Here is a 24,310-nt window from a genome sequence, read left to right as displayed (position 1 = left end):
CAAAGAAAGAGCTCCAGCAGAGGGACCACACACATGGAACTAGGAAGAATGGAGCTCTGTCCCAGGATATTTATTTTTGTGAAGTACTGCAGAAGAAGGCAGGGTATAAACGGTAAGAGTCACCGAGCCAAGCTCAAAAACTTGCCAACAAAAACACAAAATGTGGAAGCTACTTCTTTAGGAGTACAAATTTAAGCATTAGTATTAAAATAATAACAATAACAATCATAATAATAATAATAGGCTCTCCATGAGCTTGAGTGGTATTGTCTACAATAATAAAATGATACTCTTGGCTTTACACAGTGAAAAAGAAAATCATATTCAAAGTTTATTCTACCACATGAGGGAAAGAACACAGAAATAGTGTAGCATTACGTAGGCTTTCATTCACTTGTTTATACCAAGGAAGGATTTATGATGGCTTTCAAAAATTCATAAAATGCAGAAAATGAATATCAGTTAGAAACGAATGAAGACTAAAAATGTGAAGGGAAGGAATGTAAGAGAATTGAGAGGGTGATATAAAAATGTATTACCAAAGAAGATACTAAAAATAAGGGCAGAAATCAGTAAAATTGAGAAGCCAAAAATAAAAAAAAAATTTTTTTAAGTTGGTTCTTAAAAAAACAAACAAACAATAGTATTGATACACCTCTATCAAGACTGAAACATTTAACAACAGAGGACACACAAATTACCAATCTTGGGAAAAAACAGGGGATATCACAATATATCCTGTAGCCATTCAAAGAATAATCCAGAAGTACTATGAACAACTTTTATAAACTCAACAACTTAGAAGAAATGAACCAATTCCTTGAAAACCACCAATGACCAAAACTTAGCCATGATGAAACAGGTCATCTGAATAGTCCTATAACTACTACAGAAACTGAATTTGTATTTTAAAAGCTCCAGAAAAAGAAATCTTTTGGCTAATTTTGTTTCATAGACTTTATGTGTCTACCAGAAAAAAAAGAAGAAGAAACTCTTACCAATTGATTTTATGAGGCCAATACTACCTTAATATCAAAACCAGAAAATAATAGCACACACCAAACACAAACCAAACCAAAACAAAAACAAAACAAAACAAACAAAACTCAAAACAACCCACCACAGACCAATATCTCTCATGAACTTAGACACAAAACTTCTCAACAAAATTTCAGCAGATTGAGTCCCACAGTGTGTAAAAAAAAATAATGTACCCATAACCAAGTGGAATTTATTTGGGGTATGCAAAACTAGTTCAATATTTAAATATCAATCACAATGTAATCCACATCAACAGTACAAAGAAGAAAAATCTATGATCGTGCCAAGTGATGCAGAAAAAAGCCCTTAACAAAATTCAAAACACATTAACAATAAAAACCTTCAGTACCCTACAACTAGAGAAGAACTTTTCAAACCTCAATCTACAAAACCTACCATCCTGCTTAATGGTTAAAGACTGATCGCTTTCTCTTTAAGAACAAAGCATGGTTGCCTGCTCTCATCAATCTTAAGTGACACAGCATGGGACATTCTTGCCACTGAAACAAAGCAAAATAGTAATAATAATAATCTTATTCAAAGTTTTAAAAATACAGCTTGCAAAGGAAGAAAGAAAACTGTCTCTATTTTCAGAAGGCATGATCGTCTCCATTGAAAGTTCTAAAGTATCTACAAAAATGCAAAATAACAATAATAATAATAATAATAATCTACGAAAACTCAAAGAACAATTAAGTGAATTCAATATGGTCACAGGATGGAATATCAACACAGAAAAATCTATTGCATTTCTATATACTGATTCCTAACAAGTGGAAACCAAAATTTTAAATGAAGTGTCATTTATAATTGCTCTCCACAAAATGAAATACTTGGGTATAAATGTTAACAAACCCTCATGCAGGAATGCCTGGGTGGCTCAGTAAGTTAAAGTTCCGACTCTTGATTTCAGCTCAGGTCATGATCTCACAGTTTGTGAGTTCGAGCCCCTCACTGGGCTCTGCACAGATGGAATGAAGCCTGCTTGGGACTCTCTCCCTCGCTTCTCTCTCTGCCCCTCCCCTGCTCATTCTCTCTCTCTAAAGAAATAAATAAATATTAAAAAAAAAAACCTGATGTAGAGAATAGGTATAATGAAACTATAAAATACTGATGAAAAGAAATCAAAGAAAATCTAGATACTTGCAAAATCTACCAGGCTCATGGATTAGGAGATTCAAGTTAGGAAAGATGTCCATTGTCTCTAAATTGATCTATATGTTAAACACAATTTCTACCAAAATCTCAGCAAATTTATTTGTAGACACAGACAAGCTGATCTAAAACTAATATGGAAAAAATAAAATAAAAAAATAAAACTAATATGGAAACAGAAAAGCACTAGAATAGCCAAAATTATTTTGAAAAACAAGAACAAAGTGTGAAGCAAAGTGTTCTTAAAATTGTCACCAAAAGCATGATCCCTAAGAAGAAAACTTGCTAGACTGGATTTCATCAAAATAAAAGAATGAAGAGACAAATTATAGATTGGGAGAAAACGCTTTTAAATCACATACCTGACAAACTCTTTATGTCTAGAATATAGAAAGAACTCTCAAAATTCAACGTTAAAAAAGCAAGCTAATTAAGGAATAAGAAAACATGTGCACAGACTCTTCACCACTAAAGATACATGGATGAAAAACAAACACCTAAAAATACTCAGCACCATTCACCATTAGAGAAACGAAAATCAGAACTGCAATGATGTATCACTATACATCTATCATAATGGCGAAAATGGAAAATAGTGTTAATGTTGGCAGGGACGCAGAGAAACTGGATTATTCATAAACTGCTAACAATGTAAAATGGTACAATCATCCAGAAAGTACTTTGGAAGTTGTTTCAGAGCTAAAAACAGACTTACCATATGACCCAGCAATTGTACTATTGGACACAGGTCCCATGGAAATGAAGACTTATTTTCAAGCAGGAACTTGTTTTTAGCATTGACAGCCCCAAACTGGAAACTACCCATATCTCCTTCAAAGGCTAAAGCGTTAAACATAGTGTGGCATATCCATACCATTGAAGGGGGTCAGCAATAACAAGGAACGAATTACTGATACATGCAACAACTTGAATGAACCTCAAGGAAACTATGCTGAATGGAAAAGCCAACCTCAAACAGGAGGAGATGCATGATGCCATTTATGTAACAACCATGGAACAACAAAATGGAAATGGGGAGCAGATTAGTGGTTGTCAGAGATTTGGGCTGCGGGTTAGAGGTGGGCATGGCTCTAAGGGAATGACGTCAAAGAATCTTACAGTGTTGATATAGTTGAGTATCTTGCTTATGGCTGTGGTTACATAAGTCTACAGATGTGATAAAACTGCATAGAGCTACACACACACACACACACACACACACACACACACACGAGTACGTGCAGTACTGGTGAAATCTCAGTGAGTTCTATGATTTGCACCAATGCCACTTTGTTTTGATATTGTGTTGTGTAAGATGTTGATGTTGGGGGGAGGGACACAAACTAGGGGAAGAGTCCATGGGACTTCCCTGTACATTTCTGTATAATATCCTGTGAATCTACAATAATTTCAAGATGAAAAGTTCTAAAAGCATATCATGTAGAGTCCAATACAGGTAGTACAGGGAAACAATATATTTGACTCTAAACTCTCTAGAAACCAATCAGAGGGGAAAAGTTATTAATTACACAGGTCTTAGGTCCAGAGGAAAAAACAAAAACAAAAAGACCAAAAGAACTAATCTCGATAGCAACGGAAGGAACCTTATCCTGTAGAGCCTCACGAAAGGAATCGTGCAACGTGAGCTTGACCCTTGAACTATGGTGTAGAACCCGGAAGACAAGCCCTCCACTCCGCTCTGCACTTAAGAGATTCTTCAATGGAATGCAATGGCAATGGCCTTGACAAAGTCTTACGGTAGACATGAGCATTTTTACCAGCACATTCCAACACCAGGAGGTGCGCTTACTGATAGGATGGGTCATGGTTAAGTCCAAAACCCTTTTGAAAGGGAGGCACCTTTGCAGAGATGAGCAAAGGCCTTGCAAACTCAAGCTTCAATTGGGATGGCCTTTCTTTATGCTTGCTCTGCCCCTCCAATACTCCTGTTATGACTTTTTTCCTTGCAATTTCCATTCCTCCCAAGCAGATGCTTTATAAGCTGGTCATACTTCCAGCGGGACAGGGGGGTACTCTCACTCCCCCACAGAGTGAAAAAGAAATTACGAGGGAGAGAACGGGAGAGGGTAGCCCGCTTCACCAGGACTCGAGCTCACTTAGGGATCTGGGCCAAAGCCTCTGCTAATTAAAAAAAAAAAAAAAATGCTCCTGTACCTCATTTTGCCCTCTATTTATACGGGATGGGATTTAGGTGTCAGGATGCTGAGTCCTTACCAAATGCCATCTTTCCATCTCAACTCATGTTTTACAGTAGTGGCTTTATACGGGGATTCGCTTGTTGGCCCAAGCCTATATGGAAAAGGCAGAAAGTCCACGTCCAGGAACCTTTCATAAGACTCCATCTGCCAAATGACTTTGTGACACTCAATTTTCTGCCAACCGGTAATGTGAGACATTGAGTTCAAAGTGACCCATTCGATATAGACTGACGGACCTATTCCAGGTCCATGGCTTTCCCCTTTAAAGGGCTCTTCTTTCTAACAATGCTTTCCATAGTCGAGGCATTGCGCACCAGTCCAGAAATGAACCCCTATTCCCAGGAAATCTGTAAAGTGGAGTGTTTGGATTAAGACGATGATCTTGCCAACTTACGTGGAACTGGTCTGAGGTTGTTCAAATGCTTCTTTTGGAATTTTAAGGCCAGGGTTTCGCTTCCTGCCTATGGGGGAAAGACATAAGGACAAGGTTAAGGTCTAAATGACAGCATGAGAGTGGGGACAGAGACTGCAGCAAAGGAAAAGGGCTAGCCTGGGAATGTGTTGCTCTCATCTCCCCATTCAGAACCCCACTTCCCACCCGGGAAGCCTGTGAGTGACAAGCACCCAAGCCCCAGGCGGAGCACAGCTTCCCAAATGCTCTGTGGTCGTGGATGAAGTTTTTCGCCACTTACGGGTGAAAATATCCTTATTAGAATGCTAACTCTCTTTACCCAGGAAGACCTGCCCTTTCCTCCCTGCTGAGAGGTGGTCATTCTGAGTTCTTCATTCTTTCTCGTACACAACGATGATGATGATGGTAGATGGTGTCGAATACAAATTTTTTTCCCCTTTAATGTCAGTCAAATGTAGTCACCCTCGTCTCAGCATCTTACAACTTTCTAATTTAATCTGTAAACATCTGATAGAGTCAACTCTGGAGGTAAAATAAACAATACTTTCCCACGCTTCTGACCTGCCCATTTCTCAACCACCTGCCATAAAAGCTGAAACGCCTAAAAGACGGAGAGAGTATTTATTTACATTTACCCTGTTCCAAAAAGGAAGAAGGATAATAGATGGGCTCATGCAAAGAGGTTATCGCCTCTTTGGGGGCCAGATGGGAATGTAACCCATGTGTTCATCCCTGGGCTGAAAGTACAGAGAATTTGGCTCAAATAATTGTTGCTGATGAATAAAAAAAAAAAAAAAACAAAAAGCAGACTGAGAAATGCCAGTTCAGGAGGCAGATCAGAGAAAACAGTCTCTTAAGGGCCCAGGATTTTCCTCACCTAAGGAGATTCTGTGCCTCCTTCCTTTCTCTGGTAGGAGAAACCAGAACAGAGCTGGATCAAATGCCCATGGTCCTCCTTTCCTTCTCCCCCCACCCCTGCTCTACATCGCAGGGGTGCACACTGTGGCAATGACACAAGCCCCATAGAGGGTCGGGTAGACGCGGGCGGACAGAGACTCTCAAGATGCAAAGAAACTTAAGACATCAAACAGTATAACCTCCTGGTAGGAAAATGACATCCAAAGGCTTCCATGATTGCTCAACATCACAGAGCCAGCAATGACCCAGTCGGAATCAGAATCTAGGTCTCCAAAACCCAGATTGGAGCTCATTCCCCTAGTCTACAATGGAAGGAGTTTAGAGATGATGAGAGGAGGGGGGCAGGGGAACATGGGATTATGAGCTTTTAAAAACTCGGTTTACATCTGGTACTTCACTCATTAAGTGACCGCCAGAATCACTATTCACCTGACTCTCGATATCCTCAACTGTAAAATGGGGAAATAATACCAATACCTACCTTCCTGGGCTGGATATGAGAACCATGAGGTGTCACATATGAAAGAGCACAGACATACCTTAAGTAGCTGTTAATTATAATCATTCAGAAAAAGAATGTGTATAATCTCACTGGGTGTTGTATGGAAACCAATCTGACAATAAATTTCATATTTAAAAAAAATGAGTCATTTAAGGGGCGCCTGGGTGGCTCAGTCAGTTAAGCATCTGACTCCTGATTTCGGCTCAGGTCACGATCTCACGGTTCGTGGGACCGAGCCCCGCATCAAGCTCTGCATTGACAGTGTGGAGCCTGCTTGGGATTCCCTCTCTTCCTCTCTGCCCCCACCCCCCGCTTGCACTCTTTCTCTCTCTCTCAAAATACACATTTAAAAAAATCACTTCAGAAATTCATGAGCACAATTGGTCAGATTATCACAGCCCAAGACAATGTGCAATTGAGTCTTCTTTTCCCCCTCTAGGCCTTCAAAGTCCAAAATGAAGATCAATTCTGCCAAGTTGCATAAAGGCAAGAAAAAATATGCTTGGCAGTGGTCAATGCAGAGAAAGCGTTTTGGGTCCACCTTCATTGTAACAGGTCTTCTCGACTCTCTCCTCCTTTGGGCTTACCTATGTGTTTTATAAGACTCAAGACTCACTATTCACCTCCTCCTCCCGGAGTTTGGAAGGCCGCTTAGCACATGTTACTACGTTAGTCAGTTAGGCAATGCCACGAACTGTGTCCATACATATGGGTAGACAATACACAGGGCTGTGCTGTATACCAAGAATGTTAAGTAGCTGGATCTGATGGTGAAAATCCAAACAGATGAAAGGCCTAATTCCAACAATTCCTATCCATGAGCCTCAGTCAAATAGATAAGGATTGCTATTTTAAATGGGATACTCCAGTGAGGAATGAACGGCAAATTCCATTTGTCCAGATAACTACATCTATACTCCAACACAGGCGACAGGTAATTCAGATCTCCCAGCGGCTACAACCCTGTAGCCCTCTCAGCGAAAACAAAATAAAACAAAAGTCAAATACATTTCACCTGTGAAAAAGGCATGGTTGCCATGTAAGCAAACCAAAAGCAAAAGTTACTCTGAAATTCCTACATCTCTCGCTTCTTCATTTCTTACTCAGCTCTTAAGATAGATGTTGAGAGAGAGAGAGAGAGAGAGAGAGAGCTATTTATGGGACAAACTGCCTTTGAAAAACAGAGCGATGAATCATTCCACCACAGCAATTAATTATTAGCCATTCATTATTATACTATAGCTCAACAAATCATCGAAACGTCTATACAAAGAAAGAGTAATATTACGAGAGAAAGAGAGCAACCTTTGGGCACAGAGACTAAAGGAATAAAGGACCACAACAAAAATAAAGTCTTCCAGGTGTGAGAAGAGAAGGCTCCCTCTTCTCTGGCAGCAGCCAGCGAAACAGTTGCAGGGGACACAAAAGCTGGTTGAATTACGCGGTTGGTATACATCCCGCCTTCATTTCTGATAGTGCATCAAATAAAACAAAAATCACAGACACATGCACCAACATTCCATAATTCACTTACTTGCCCATCACTGAAGGAGGAGCCCAGTAAGAGGCCAGAAGTGACTCTGATGAGGTTTGCAAGGCTGCAAGCAAGGCTAGCAGAAGAACAGCACACACGAGGCATTCTTTGCTTAGTGCTGAAGACCACGCTTCAGCAGAGGGAAGCAGAACTGAACAGACTCCACCCTCCCCAGTGCGGATTGCAGCAAACCTCTCTGAGTTTATTGTTCCCAGCAAACCGCCAACTTCACAGAGAAAGAAGGAAAGTGGGTCCATTTAGACACCAAGGCGTGATGTTAATCATTAGCTAGACTTGGAAGGATAAATCTATAAAGTAATTCTGGCCAGGACCGCATTCTCCAGCCTTTCTACAAATGCCTCTTTCATTTCTTAAAAGGAAGAAAAACAATACATGGTCAGTTTCCAGCTGTGTTTATTTCTAAGCAATCTGTTCCCCCCGCAAGGCTGCCAACACCTGACGCTAACGTTTAACATGTTAAAAAAAAAATTAGGCAAGGAGACCATATGAATTAATACAGCTAAGTGCCCAAGTATGTTAAGTGGCTGTCTCTTTTGATAGTCTAAAGCAAAAACAAAAACATAAACGTATCAGGAAATAGGCTCTGTGTGGTGTCACATGGTCAGAACCACCTTCTCAGAGAGAGAGAATTCTGTGTATTCCTGCAGACCTCAACAAACTCTGCCCTCTTACTGGTACAATCTGCAAAGGGTAAGCCTCGTTGGCTTGGCTGGGCATAGGCGGTGCTAGATTACATCAGCCTGTATCACACCCGTCGCTTGTTTTCTTTGAAAACACAGTCCCGCCACACACACACATTTGCAGAAATTCATCTTAAACCGAAGCCGGGGTCGTTACGATCCTGGCCCGGAGCAAAATGGCACTGGAGCCTAAAAGCCTTGCCAAGAGCTCACAAACATTTCCCAGGCCACAGAAATGTTCGCTAGCTTCGGCCATCCTGAAAATGATGGGGTGTACCAGACCTCTTGCTCGGTACCCACGCGGACAGGCTACGCACAAAGAGCTTCTCTCATGTGCTTTATTACATAAAACAGAAGACTGTGCTCCAGTGCCAACCCAAACAGCAAGAGAATCCCACAGGGTCAACAGAAGGTGGCATCGTAAGGATAGGCTGACGCCTAAATATGTGTCAGCTCGGCCGAGGGCTGGGGGTGCGATGGGGGGCATGATCATGACGGTTTACGGTTATTGACACAGCTTTACAAAAGGATGGCATGGCTTCCAGGGCCAGATTTATTTTAAAAATCTGTTTCCCAACGTCAATGGGGTTTCCAGCCAAGTCACTGGCAACCTGGAGGCCTTGGCTGCCCTCTCCTTCATACTTGCATCTAGGCTTAAGTCCCAAGGGTAGCTGGCACTGAGATCGGCAGAGAAGTGTCATTAAATGTTATTAAATGGTGATGATCAGATGCAAAGCAACTAATGGAGCAGCGGGAAGGGAGTGCAGGGAGAAAGCTGGCTTTACAACAGCAGTAGGATGCCGATGCTCCTGTTCCCCCAAACCCCCGGCTCGCACCCACCCCTGAGGCTCTAGCCGGCATGCCGAAGTTCTTCAGAATTACATAAAATTTAGAGAAAGAAAGCCCAAAAAGCTCGTGTTAAAACACACAGTCATTTTGATTTCAAGGAGGGAGGTGGATTTCCCGGGACCTTGCCTTTATCTTTGTACTGCCTCTGCCTAGAAGGCTCTGGCGCCCTTGTGGACGGGAACCCAAACTTCCACATCCAGCTCTCATATCACATGGCCCATAGAACCCCCTCCCAGACCTTCCTGAACACTGCTTAAGGGTCATGCATCCGGCTTTCACATTCCAGCATCTCACCTACAATGTGAACCTGACGCACTTTACCGAACCCCCGCCGTTTTAGTTTAAAATGTCCGTCCACTCTGTCTCTGTTGGTGGGAATGCAAACTGGTGAAGCCACTCTGGAAGACAGTATGAAGGTTCCTCAAAAAGTTGAGAGGGCTGCCTGAGTGGCTCAGTCAGTTAAGCATCCAACTCTTGGTTTTGGCTTAGGTCATGATCCCGTGGTTGGTGGGACGGAGTCCTGCATCAGGCTCTGCGCTGACAATGCGGAGCCTGCTTGGGAGTCTCTCTCTCTCTCCTTCTCTCTCTTCCCCTCCCCCACTCATGCACACACACACACACACACACACACTCTCTCTCTCTCTCTCTCAAAATAAATAAGTAAACTTTTTTTAAAAAGTTAAAAATGGAACTATGCTATGATCCAGTAATCGCACTACCTAAAGAATACAAAAACACTAATTCAAAAGGATACATGCACCACTGTGTTTATTGCAGCATTATCTACAAGAGTCAACCTATGGAAGCAGCCCAAATGTCCACTGACAGATGAGTGGATAAAGAAGATGTTTTATACACACACACGTACACACGCACACACACACACACATATATACAATGGAATATTATTTAGCCATAAAAAAGAATAAAATCTTGCCATTAACAATGACATGGATGGAGCTGGAGAGTATAGTGCTAAGTGAAATAAGTCAGTCAGAGTAAGACAAATACCATACGATATCACGCATATGTAGAATTTAAGAAACAAAACCAACAAAAGGAAAGAGAAAGAGAGAGAGAAATCAAGAAACAGACTCTTACCTCTAAAAAACAGACTGATGGTTACCAGAAGGGAGCTGGGCAGGGGGGACGGGAAGAAGATAAGGGAAACAGATGATGGGGACTAAAGACCACACTTATCATGATGAGCACTGAGTAATGTATAGAATTGTTGAATCACTATATTACACACCAGAAACTAATAGATTAAGCCATTTGAAAAACCGTCCACTCTGTCTCAAACAGATCTGCACGACTGTCTTCCACTTCTATTCCTCATACCATGTCTCACAATGTCACATTATTTTTGCATTTATGTATTTACTTCTGCATTTATTACTTATTTAGTATTTATCTTCCCAATAGAAGTTCCATTACGGCAGCAATGCCGTATGATGTCCAGTGCCTGCACACCATAAATACTTGCAGGCTGAATATTTGTTCTTTTCTCAACTGTTTTGAACATTAGGAGTGAATGAGCCCTTCAGAAAAAAAACAAAAATAACAGACTGGAGTGGAAATAGCACAAACTTCAACACCAATAGACCTCATTTTAAATCCCAGCTGTGCCACTTATTAACACGGTGAGCTTGAAAATATGTCTTAAACCCGGTTTCCACACCTGCAAATGTAAGATGAGAGGCTCAGGTCACGGAGGGACTCAGCTGGCACAAAATATGTGAGGATATCTAGCAGGGTCTAACATATAACAGGTGCTCAATACGTACTAGCTTCTGTCCTCCCTTCCATGTTTGTGCTAAAATTTTTAAAATATGAGCTAAATAGAATGTTCCCTCTATGGGGAACATGTTTCTTCACATGTCCTCTGTTCTTCCTATGTTATTTATATTAAAACTACATTTTTCAAGATGCCTGGGTGGCTCAGTCAGCAAGGCCTCCAACTTCGGTCAGGTCATGATCTCGCAGTTCGTGAGTTCGAGCCCCACGTCGGGCTCTGTGCTGACAGCTCAGAGTCTGGAGCCTGCTTCGAATTCTGCGTCTCCCTCTCTCTCTCTCTGCCCCTCTCCTGCTCTCGCTCTATCTCAAAAATAAATAAATAAACATTAAAATTTTTTTAATTAAAAAAACCTACATTTTTCAAACATCTCATTGATTTTGAACCATATTCTCTTGGTTCCCACTGACCATGGGAACTATTTCAGCTCTAGCATTCAGGATCTCCGGAAGCGAGGCCTCAGAATCCGTATCTTTTTTTTATAAAGGGCTTATTTTTTTAAAGCAGTTTTAAGCTCATAGGAAAATCGAAGGGAAGGGAAGGCACAGAGATTTCCCATATGCTCTCTGCCCCCATACGTGCATAGCCTCACCAACATCAACAACCCCCCCACCAGAGTGATGCGTTTGTTACATGTGATGAATTTACACTGATGCATCATTATCACTCCAAAGTCCACGGTTTACATTAGGGTTCACTCCTGGTATTGTACATTCTATGGGTTTGGACACATGTATACTGACAGGTATACTGATATATATATATGACATTTACAAATATGCATGGATATCACTACAGTATCATACAGAGTACTTTCACTGTCCTAAAAGCCCTCTGTGCTCTGCCTGTTTATTCCTTCCTCTCCCCAACCCCTGGCAACCACAGATCCTTTTACTGTCTCCATAGTTTTGCCTTTTGCAGGATGGCATACAGTTGGAATCATACTGACTGGCTTCTTTCACTTAGTGATATTCCTTGAAGGTTCTTCTGTGTCTTTTAATGGCTTGGTAGCTTCTTTCTTGTTAGCACTGAATAATATTCCATTGTCTGGATGTGCCCCAGTTCGTTAATCCATTCATCCACTGACAGGCATCTGTTGCTTCCAAGTTTTGCCAATTATGAATAATGATCCCATAATTATCATTTCATAATATTATGAAAAATAAACATCTGTGCGCAGGTTTTTGTGTGGACACAAGTTTTTAATTCCTTTGGGTAAATAACAAGGAGTGTGATTTCAGGATCATATGGTAAGACTACGTTAGTCTTGCAAGAAACTGCCAAACTGTTTTCCAAAGCGGCTGCGTTACATACTTTTCTTTTTTTTTTTTTAATCTCCCCAAGTGATTGAAGATTCCAGCCAGGGTTAAGAACCCCTTGTCAAGGGTATGTTTAAGTAAAGTGTTTCCTTTTTTTCACCTTTTCTCTCTTCATGAGGACAAGGTCCCTCTCCCCTCGGTTCCTGGTCCTTCCCCCATCACCAGTCAGTTCTTTCTGACCAGTAAGAAATTCCAGATGAAGCTCCTGACCAGGCTCTCTATATCTTCGAGCCAAAACTGTTAATAATTCACCAAAAGTAGACATTGCAAGGAACAAAAAGTTCATCAAGCTACAAACTCTGCTCTGAAAGAGTCAGGGGATAAGAAAACCCAGTTCCTGTACTATCAGAGTATTACATGACAACTGTCACACCATGAATACAGAGGAGGTTCAAAGCCGATGAGGGAAATGAGAAACAAATGGTCTCATGGGGGAAGTGATATTTTAGGTGGTCCTTTGATCACTGGTAGGCTTTAAGGGTACATGAGGATTTATTATACAATAGGTCTTCTTTTAACATATTTAAATGTTTTCATTATAAAAAGTTTTTTAAAAAAATAATGGGTAGGATATTGACAACCAGAACCCAGAAATGCAACAGTGAGGCTCTAAGCAGAGTGAGCATGAGCTCCTAGTGGTGGAGAGAAGGCACCGTGGTATATTCAGCCAAAGACTGAAAGCCCAAAACTAATAATCTTTAAATTTCATATTTAAGAAGGGAAGTCAGCTATGTTTTTCAGTTGAGGAGGTCACGTTAGGTCATCCACATTTCAAAAAAAATAATATAACAAGGTGAATCTTACATCTGCAGACTATTTTGAAACTGTGGGACACACACAGACACAAACAGACACACACACACACACACACACACACACACACACACACACCCATATACACACACCTGGGTGTTTTAAGCTTCCAGGTCTCGGCTTATATTTTCCCTGGCATGTTGTCATCACCTGTCTCTACTAGTCAACTTGAACACTCAACTCAGGCATATTCTCCTTCTGGGAGACTTCCATAAAAAAAAAAAAAATTAGAATAAATGCTCCTCCTCTGTGTGGTCACAGCAGTCTGGATGTCTCCTTTCCTATACTGATTGACTGAATCCATCTGTTCACCCATGCCTTGCACTCGAATGCCAACTCTTCAAAGCCATCCACCATGTCCTACCCAGGCACGGGCAAGCAATAGACCCAAGAAGTCAGAGGCAGAGACCACAGCCATCTGACTGATAAATAAGCTACTTAAACTTTATGGAGGGGGCACCTGGGTGGTTCAGTCGGTTAAGCATCTGACCGGCTCAGGTCATGATCTCACGGTTCGTAGGTTTGAACACCACGTCAGGCTCTATGATGACAGCTCAGAGCCTAGAGCCTACTTCAGATTCTGGGTCTCCTTCTCTCTCTCTGCCCCTCCCCCCCCCACACTCTCTCTCTCTCTCTCTCCTTCAAAAATAAATAAACATTAAAAAAAATTAATAAACTTCATGGAGGCAAAACCCATAGGCTCTGGTAATTTACTGGATTAGAGGTGTGGAAGATCAGAAGATAAGCAGTAACAGCAGTAACACTAGTAGTAGTAATTTGGCTTTTTTACACCTAAATGAAATTAAGTGAAAGAAGAAGGTCAAGGCCAGTTGGGATGGGTGGTGGAGAAGGAAGACAATGAGTCCCAATTCTGACAAGTAAAGTCTAAGATGCTGGGGTGGGGGTGGGGGGACTGTGACAAATTTCAAGCAGACAAATGGAGCTTAAGGTGGGGGGTGGGGGGGCGGGGAATATGCACACCTGGGAGTGACCAACAAAGGTAGAGAGTCGAAAACAAAACAAAACAAAACAAAACAGAGAGTTGGATGAGAGGCTGAGAAACAAAAAGAACAAGAGAATGGAAGGCAGACAAGGCGAGACCATTTTGACAGAATGAGATGTGAATGAAGCATCAGTGAAACACACAGAGAATTGATGGATGTACCAAAGAGGAATAAGCCAATGTGTTCAGAGCAGCACCATCAACTCATTCGGAAATGGCCGTATTTTCAAAGAATGAAAGCACTCAGAAGACTCTTCTTACAACCTCAGGTGATCGAAGCTCTTTTTTTTTTTTTTTCAGACTGGGTTGAACTGAAGCATGTTCTCGTGTTAACGGTTTGATGCTGACTATGTGTTCTTGAAGGAATGTAAAAGCAAATCACAGCCAATGCCCTTCACTTGTGGTCTGGGCCCCGAGTGAAGGTAGGAGGCAGGCAGTGGTTAGGTGGGGAATCCCCAATGTCTGTGCTCATCTTCCTCATTTATGGGCTGCTTCATTCATGAGTCTCTACTGAAAGGAAATGTAGTCATACGAATGTTCAAGTACCACTTTGAAATAAAAATGTGGCAAGGGGTTGCCGAGAAATTTAGTGACATGTTTCACCTTTTCAAAATGGTGCACTAAATTTTAGTTTAGGTTTAAAATTAGCACTCATATTTTAGAGATAAATACTGAAATGTCTCCAAATGAAATAATATGGTTGTAGAGTTTGCTTCAAAATAATATGGTGGAGTAGGGGTGGGGAGGGGAGCTATAGATGAAATAAGATTAGCCATGAGTTGGGAATTGTCAAAGCTAAGTGACAGATACATGGTAATTCATTGTCCTGGGTGCCTGTGAATACGTGAAATTTTCCAAAACATAAAGATTTTATTAAATAGCTACTGAACAACAGAAAATTCTCTTTTAATACTTAAAATAGAGGGATAGTGAATAAGAGGGTTGAATTTTTTTTTTCCTTGGGAGAAATAGATTATTTTCCCCCCTCTGGTCCAAGGTCATACTTTTAATAGCAATGTGATCACCTCCCTTCTAGCCAAGGAAAACTACAGAGGAGTAACTTTGATTCCACCAGCTGCATGAAGGCTGAGATGCAAAGAAATAACACAGGTAAGTCCTTCGTCTATAATCCTTCTTAGAGTGTTAACCAGTGCAGTCTATCCTGCCTCTTTCCTGATTTCACCCCACTTCTCCTCTTGAACTACATTCTACCATGATATCATTTACCCATGAAAGAAGGTACACCTTAAAAAGAAGCATGTGATATTCATCTCTGTAAGGATATATTTCATGACCTTATGTGATGCCCTCTTTATAAAGACGCTTAGAAAAAAATGTGTGTCATCAATAATTAGAAGAGTTGGCTTCTTCTGTGTAATTGATCAATCTCTCCCTATGGATGACATGAATGTTTTCCTTTGTGTTTCCATCCTTGGGTTGATGGCTAAAAACCCGGGACACCTGGGTGGCTCAGTCGATTAAGTGCCTGACTTCAGCTCAGTTCATGATCTCATGGCTTGTGAGTTCGAGCCCCACGTCAGGTTCTGTGCTGACAGCTCGAAGCCTGGAGCCTGCTTGGGATTCTGTGTCTCCTTCTCTCTCTCTGCCTCACCCCTGTTCACACTCATGTTCTCTCTCTTTCTCAAAAATAAATAAATATTTTTAAAAAAAAAACTTTTTTAAAGCTTAGGGCCAAACTGGGACTCATATTCATATTTGTGCCCAAGTAAGTATTTTCTTTTTTTTTTTTTTAATTTTTTTTTGGAATGTTTATTTATTTTTGAGAGAGAGAGACAGACAGAGCATGAGCAGGGGAGGGACAGAGACAGAGGGAGACACAGAATCCGAAGCAGGCTCCAGGCTCCAAGCTCCGAGCTGTCAGCACAGAGCCTGACACGGGGCTTGAACCCACCAGCCGTAAGATCATGACATGAGCCGAAATCAGATGCTCAACCAGCTGAGCCACCCAGGCGCCCCCCAAGTAAGTATTTTCTGTTTGTGTCTTATCTACCCCTTTAATAACATTTTATAACGGAGCATCTTAGATACACATGAAAGTAAACAAAACAATTGTAATCAACTCGCATGAACCCATTCCCCAGCTTCAACAAATATCAACTCATGGCCAATTTTGTTTCACCTATACCCACCCACCTTCCCAGACAACAAATCATTTTGTACATAAATATGTTACCCCATATCTCCAAAAGAAATTGACTATTAAAAAAAAACATAACCACAAAGAATGTCATCGCATGTGAATAAATAATTTCTTAATATCTACTCACTGTTCAAAATTCTAATGGTCTCATAAATATCTCAAATAGTGTTAAATTATGGTGTGTTTGAATCAATATCCAAATTAGGTCCATATTTTATGACTGCTTGATAAAATTTCTTCTCTCTTCGTCTATAAGCTCCCTCTCCACTTCTTATTATCTACCCCTCCCTCTACATGAAATTGTTTTGTTGAAAAGATCTGACCATTTGTTCTATAAGGCTTCCCACTGGGTTCTGCTGATCTTATCCCTTATTGATTCCCACACTCCTCTGAAAGTTAGAGCTCAATCAGATTCAAACATGACTTTTTTGCTTGGCAAGACTCCCTCACAGGTGACCTCATTTACTTTTTATTTATGCTAAATTGCTGAATTATATGCATCCTAGTAAACTATCTTCAACTCTTAATGGAAAAAGGAAGAAATAAATAAATAATCCCTCAACAACACTTGGTATTCAACAAACTTTTTAATCTTTGTCAGTTTGATAAGTAAACAAGAGTACCTCATTGTTTTTAATCACATTTTTTAAATATTTAGCACAGTTAACAAATATATTAACAAATATTTTTGTATGTCTACTGATATCTGTATTTGTCTATGAACTACCCATTCAAACTATTTGCTCACTTTTATATTAGTATTATTATTATTATTTTATTTATAAGAGAAGACATTGCCCCTTTGGAAGTTTGTATTGCAACACACACACACACACACACACACACACACACACACACACAATGTTTGGGCTTTTCTCCCCTTTCGATTATACAAAATTAAAAATTTTTGCATTCCTTTCTGTCCTCTGCATTTTTTAAAAACTTTTTAATGTTTATTTATTTTTGAGAGAGAGAGGCAGAGCGTGAGCAGGGGAGGGGAGAGAGAGGGAGACACAGAATCCGAAGCAGGCTCCAGGCTCTGAGCTGTAAGCACAGAGCCCGACTTGGGGCTCAAACCCACTGACCGTGAGATCATGACCTGAGCCGAAGTCAGACACTCAACTGACTGAGCCACCCAGGCGCCCCAGTGGCCTCTGCCTTTTTATAAGGCAAGAACATTGTTTCCTCTTCTCCAAAACCGCCTGTTAGATAGTTGTCCCAGTGCCACCTGTTGATCTGTCCCTTTGTTCCTCCATTAATCTTATGTACCTTTTTAACATGTATACCTCTTCTATAACTTCATTGGCTTCCATGTCAAAAAATAATTAAATGTAATGGTCACTGCAGACATATTCACTTGATCCTGACTTGAAGAAAACTTCTAGCCTTCCACCTTAAAAAAAGTATGCTTGGTTTAATTCATTCGTAGAAGTATATAACTGTTCACATTTTAGTGAGGGGAGTAGGCTACCAAAGGTTCCCAAGATGTGCCCGTATCCTAATCCTTGGCACCTGTGAATACTACCCTAGTAACACTTTTGCAGATGTGATTAAATTAAGGATTTTGAGATGAGGAGATTATCCTGGATTACCCAGGTGGGCCCTACAGGCCATCAGAAGTGTCGTTACAACGAGAGGAAAGGGGAGGTTCAACCTGCCCAGAGAAGATGGAGGCAGAGACTGGAGTAAGGAAGCCACAGTCCCAGGCATGCCGGCAGCTCCCAGAAGCTACACAAAGCAAGGAAAGGATTCTCTCCCATTCTCTCCCAGAGCCTCTGGACGGAGCCTGGCCTGCCCACGCCTTGATTTCAGACTTTGGCCTTCAGAAGTAAGACAGAATAAATTTCTATTGTTTTAAGCAACCAAGTTTGCAGTAATTTGTTACAGCAGCTGCAAGAAACTAATACAGCGAATTATTAGAAATGGACACTGAAGTTTATCAAATTCTCTTTCAAAACTTACCCAGTGTGTCTCCTACCACACCCAAGCTGCCCCACTCGCTACCAAATAGATTTCTTACTTTTCTGTCTTTTTCCCCTTCTTTTACCCTTCATTCTCATTCCCTTTATTTCCTTATTAACTGCTTCTGCTGCAGGACTTCCAGAGCATCCTGTGATCCTACAATCCTGGTGGTCATAGAAACACCCAGAAAGCCTTGACAATAAAAGGGGACAAAACAAGCGACACTGAGAAGCTAACTGCGAACTAGAAGGAGTGGGTATGGGTAGACGGAGCCATCCCACTCCTCGGTGGATGCCCTTCACTGGAACAAAGAAGGAATGAATGCTGAACTGGAAGGCTTCCAGTTCTAACTGGATGCCATCTCAGAGGAAAACTTCTAAGAAATGCAGCCCTTTCTCCAGGCCTGTGGCTCATTCTGGAATCCCTTATGCCCCCTGCCAACAAGAAACAAGAATGTAAAGAAACCGTGGCCAAAACAACATCAAAAAACTATGTCAGGATTCTTCACCGTGCAACTCTAACCTCCAGCCTGGAAAAAAAAAAAATCAGTATAATCCTTTGCACTAAGGTTGCTTCTGCAATGTCTAAGTCACCTTTGTTTTCCAGGGAGGATGGTTGCTCTGAGAGTCCTGTTTTGCAAACCATAGTCAACGTACTCTCCTGGCTTAGTGCATTTTCCCCTGGGCACACTCCTGGGTAGAGGTTCACGGCGGTCCGTTAAAAAACAGAGACCAAGAAATAGCTTTGAGAACACCACGAAATTTAAATGTGATTTTCCAAGAGGAGAATGCTAACATACAAAAGCAATCAACTTAATTCCAAAGCAGAGTTCTTGATGTGAATCTACTCGTATTTCAATACTATGTCAGATCCTGTGGGACCCTTCAGGGAAAATTCCACAGTGCCATAGAAAGACTTCAGGCCCTCAGTTTCTAACTCTGGATAAGCCATTGTCACCGTAATTAACAATTATTGCTTCAGGCAGCGCTATAACTCAAGGTGTCAAAAAAAGTGGAGTTCTCTAGTCTTGGGTAATAAGTCTAGAAATTGTTCCAGGCAGTCAGTCACCGTGAAACATGTAAATCAGTTAATGTCCAAGACTCGGGACCCAAAAAAGTATATAACTTCCTTACCGCACCAAGAGACTGTTCCACCTACCCACGTGATCAGAAATGGGAGTGAAACGTGTAAACTTAAATAGACTCTGGGAGGTCTCTTACACACTGTTCTCTATACAACTTCCCCGAGCCAGCTTTAATGGCTCGTGAGAAGGTATTAATCTAAGCCTCATCCTTAAAATGGGAATATCTGTATCTCACCTTGGTGGAATGACACAGGCTAAGCAAAACATATGCAGGGCCAGTGGATACAAGTGTGTTGGATAATTGAACGCTGAAAATTGCCATGTCAGGCTACTCTACCATTTTTGGCAGGTGCGTTCTTTTTTTTTTTTAATTTTTTTTAATGTTTGTTTATTTTGAGAGAGAGAGAGAGAGAGAGGGATGGAGGGAGGGAGAAGCAGAGAGAGAGGATCCCACGCAGGCTCCGTACTGTCAGAGCAGAGCCCGACGCTTGGGCTCAAACTCACCAACCGTGAGATCATGACCTGAGCCGAGATCAAGAGTTGGACGCTTAACCGACTGACCTGCCCTGGGGCTCCTAGGTGCTTTCTTATTAACAAGTAACTGCTCATTAGAATAATAATAGCAACTAATATTTATTGAGAATTTATTACATACAGGCATGGTGCTCAGCTTCACACATAAGCTCTTAATTTAATGATGAGTACAACGCATGGGATGAGTATTACTTATTCCATTTCAAGGCCCTTGTCCAGACACGTGGAGCTTTACAGATGTGAGCAGTCGCTTTCCTATTAAATATAATGATATGCAGTCCTTCAATTGCAATTACTTTTCGTCTCAAGTCTATTTCCATTAGCTCGTAGAGGGATTATTGCCGACCCGTGTCCGGGCTCTCCCCAAAATCTGGGATCCGAAAGTAAAAGTTCTGGGTTAAATCCCCTGTGCAGACTTTCTACCCCGATGCCCAGACTTCTTGAGATAACACACGTAGGTTACAAAGCTGTTTACCAGGAACCACTGTGACCTGACCTAAGGCCTACCAGGAGATCAAGGCTCAGTCGAAAAGCTCTATTGTCATGAACTTTGTCCAAGATATTTTATTTAACCTTTCTGGACTGTAGTTCCCCTGATGCTGAAATGGAAAATATTCCATCGATAAAACTAGCTAATCTTCTCATTAAATGGAGCTCTGGTATTTGGAGGAACACGATACCAGTTTCATAGACAATGTCATAAAGTTGTCTACCGTGTGATAGTTCTGTGGTATGTTCGTAGACCAGCACTCCTTCCCTAAGGGGGTTCCGATAAAATTGATAAGCCTGTCTCCTACCTGACATAAATTGCTTTAGCGGGAGGCTAATGGCCAAGTGGCTATTTAAAAGCTGTCACTATGGCTTCTGTTTGCAAAACACTGTGTCAGTGCAACTTGGGCTGTGCAGGGATGCCCCTCTCTCAATACAAAACAAAAAACAAACAAACAAAAAAAAAACAAAAATGGTGGGTGGGGGGCTTTCAGTCCATTAATGGACTCCTTGATTGGCTCATCCTGATGGTCATCTCAGCCTGATGTTTCTCCCATTTTACCAGAAGATTCACCAGTTCTGGGCTGGACTAAACACTCAAGGTCACCGAAACCCTTAAATCTGATCATATTCCAAACACCTCAACACTCAACATAAAATAAATGCACAAAACTAAATATATTCCAACCAATACCTTGGGGGAATTGTCTATGATGGAAGAACTCCTGGCTCTGAGTAATGGTGGTACTTTTTCTCCAGGAAACTGCCCCCTTCTGCAGTGCTTAACAAATAAACCAACCAACAATCAACACTCTCACTGCATCTGGCCACATAACCAGAATGAGAGTCCACTAGGGGTTGTCGGGCCTCTGGAACAATGCCTGGGGAAACCATTTGGAAAATCTGCTTTCCATCTTGCTGAAACCCCATTTCTCTCTCACATCCGTAACTGTCCTAGGTAGGATATGCTCTAGACTTAATTTTAGCACAGGACTCCCAACTCTGTAACTCAATCTCTTTGTCAAAAGGACACATAAATGAGGAAAGTACACAGACTTTGCAAAAAAAAAAAAAAAAAAAGGTAACTGTGGGCGGGGAGACAACACATAGTATATTGAGGAAGAAATAAGAATCTAAGAAATAAGAAATAAGAAAGTTTGGGAGTTTGGGTTCTTTTGTGCATTTGTTACCACTTTCTAAATACGATGGGAAATTTGAGCAGCTGTCTAGCTGAGAAAAGAAGCCAATGGGGAAAGAGACAAAGAGGCCAGAGAAGTACACAGAAATGATGGGGCAAAATTCCCAAAGGGCAGCGTGGGATCAATAGCACAGTGGAGAAGGCTGGACTCAGAGAAAGGAGTGGAGGGTCTCTCTTTACCATAAGAAGGAAGAAGGGCATAAATAGTGACAACAAAGAGAAAATTCAAGGGGCGCCTGGGTGGCTCAGTTGGTTAAGTGTCCGACTTTGGCTCAGGTCAGGATCTCATGTTTGTGGGTTCAAGTCCTGCAACAGGCTCTCTGCTGTCAGCACAGAGCCCATTTTGGATCCTCTGTGCCCCTCCCCCCAACCCCTTCCTCTCTCTCAAAAATAAATAAACATTTAAAAAAAAAGAAAATTCAGTGTGAAGGGAAGTTGAGAGAGGCACTCCGTATTGACGTATAACAGGGTGTTCTGCCAAGATTTCCCATGGGGTCCTAGGAAACACAGAGCCAAGAAACATTAGAAACAGCCAGAATAGGTCGGCAAAGAAGTTCCTGTAGTTTCGAGTGAAACTGTACCACATACCCTTGCAGTATATAAGCTCCCGAGGAAGTAGCTAATGAAAAACATAAGGGAACATTCCAAAAGACCACTCAACTATGTAAAGCTAAAGTAGGTGTGATCTATAACTTCCTTATTTCCTCCAAGAACCTCCTCCATTCCAAAGTGGCTCATCATAAAACCTGGAAACAAACGAGTCAGAAGTGGTGCTCAGCTCAAGAACTATCCATGAGTCTCAAAGCTCACACGTGGGGAGTATGTTGTATATTTCATCCTTCTAGAAAATTCAGCAAGTCTGTTATTAAAGAGCTTGAATTCTTTTAAAATTTTTCAATGTGTTTTTATTATTTTTGAGAGAGGGAGAGAGACAGAATGTGAGTGGGGGAGAGGCAGAGAAAGAGGGAGACAAAGAATCCGAAGTAGGTTCCAGGTTCTGAGCTGTCAGCACAGAGCCCGACGCGGGGCTCGAACCCACGAACCAGGAGATCATGACCTGAGCCGAAGTCAGTCACTTAACCGACTGAGCCCCCCAGGTGCCCCTATCTATTTAAATTGTACAATTCGAGGGGCGCCTGGGAGGCTCAGATGGTTAAGCATCCGACTTCGGCTCAGGTCATGATCTCCCGGTTCCTGGGTTCGAGCCCCACGCCAGGCTGGAGCCTGCTTCGGATTCTGGGTCTCCCTCTCTCTCTGCCCCTCCCCCACTTGCGCTCTCTCTCTCTTTCAAAAATAAATAAACAATAAACAAACAAACAAAGAAATAAATAAATTTGTACAATTCGATGGTTTTCAGCATACTCACAGACTTGTGCAGCTATCACCACAATCAATTCCCTAATATCTCTCACCCACAAAAGACACATCATACCTGTTAACCATCACGGCTTATTTTCCTCCAAGGCTATCCCTCCCTCTGGTCCTAGGCGATCACTAGTCTAAATTCTGTCCCCGGAGACCTCCCTATCCTTGACGCTTCGGATAAATGGAATCCTACCCTCTGTCGCCTCCCCCTTGTATGCCAAAGACTGTGTTCTCTGAAGCTAAACGCTTTACTGCGTCTCCCAATGGGCTCAGTCTCCACAAGCCGTTGGGCCCAAAGCTTTGCTCTCTGCAAAGCTTGAAAGTAGGACGGTCCCAGGGGGTAAGGCTGCGCAACGAGTCGCGTTCTCCCTGTGTGCCAAGTTGCAAACAGGTTGAGGCTGGTGGGAAGAACGGAATGTCCCATGACAAAGAGGAGGGGCACAGAGAGAGTCACAGGCAGCAGGAGGAGCTGCCCGTGCTGGGGAACGAAAGTGAAAGAGCATGAAGGAACAGACAGAAATGCAAAATGCTAGGAAGTGAGACTAAGTCCTTCGGCATGCTTAGCTTTCAAGACTAGAAGCCCCGTGAAGGGCTGGACTGGGTCTTGCAAACGATTTGATTCCTACATGTTATACGCAAATAAGAGAACATTCAGTGTGGGGATATCAGGTTCACGCTCCCGATCCTCCTGTATCGGGGAGGGCGGGGGGAGAGCAGGCAGCCAAGGATGTGTACAAAGCGATGTTATGGAAGGTAAAGCACATGTCCCGGGCTTGGCTCCCCAAATATTATCATGGTCAGTCAAACCCTGTTACATAAAGCTCCAAGAAACTGTTCAACTTCTCCGACGGTACTGAAATTCTGTAATATTTAAGACTGCCTGGAAAAAGTAAGCCGTTAACTGGGGCTAAGCCTTTTTCTTTTTTTTTTTTTTTACATATCAAATAAGTAGCTCTGGCTATGGGATTAGCTCTCTTTCCACAGACAACGCAACCTGTTCGAAATATTTTGGCAGAGGCTGGAATCACTGGAAACACCAGGCTTCCCGCTGAGTATTTACGTGACCACATGCTTTTTCAGTGAACTAAACACTTTTACAAGCACAAGTTGAAACACAGCTTGCTCTGACCTTGGGAGAAAAGTGGAGACACGAACACTCAACAGGTAGCTCAGCTCAAAACCCTTCCCGGAGTCTTTATACTCAGAGCCTAAGAAAACTCCCCTCTGTGGTAGCTGGGTAGCTGGCCGACGGATGC

At 41.9% G+C, this 24,310-nt stretch overlaps 1 protein-coding gene across 3 annotated transcripts in view; it reads right to left on the bottom strand.

Moving 5' to 3' along the window:
* The window catches only part of MAP2K6 (mitogen-activated protein kinase kinase 6), a 116,004-nt gene that overhangs the window by 34,200 nt on the left and 57,494 nt on the right, over positions 1-24,310 (bottom strand). The window contains exons 1-2 of one of the 3 annotated variants that reach the window (XM_027048047.2): positions 7,782-8,611; positions 4,810-4,876 (exon numbers count right to left, since the gene is read on the bottom strand). Coding sequence is in view for 1 of the 3 variants with exons in the window: in XM_015086889.3 (XP_014942375.2) it covers positions 4,810-4,876 (67 nt within the window). In the remaining 2 variants the exon portion in view is untranslated. Of the gene's footprint in view, positions 1-4,809; positions 4,877-5,704; positions 7,276-7,781; positions 8,612-24,310 lie in introns of those variants that run through there. The other 2 variants (XM_027048049.2, XM_015086889.3) reach the window with 2 other exon arrangements.

This window comes from Acinonyx jubatus, chromosome E1 (genome assembly GCF_027475565.1).
Source record: "Acinonyx jubatus isolate Ajub_Pintada_27869175 chromosome E1, VMU_Ajub_asm_v1.0, whole genome shotgun sequence".
NCBI lineage: Eukaryota > Metazoa > Chordata > Mammalia > Carnivora > Felidae > Acinonyx > Acinonyx jubatus.
Note: the sequence above shows the minus strand (reverse complement) of the source record. Positions and strands in the feature narration are given on the sequence as shown.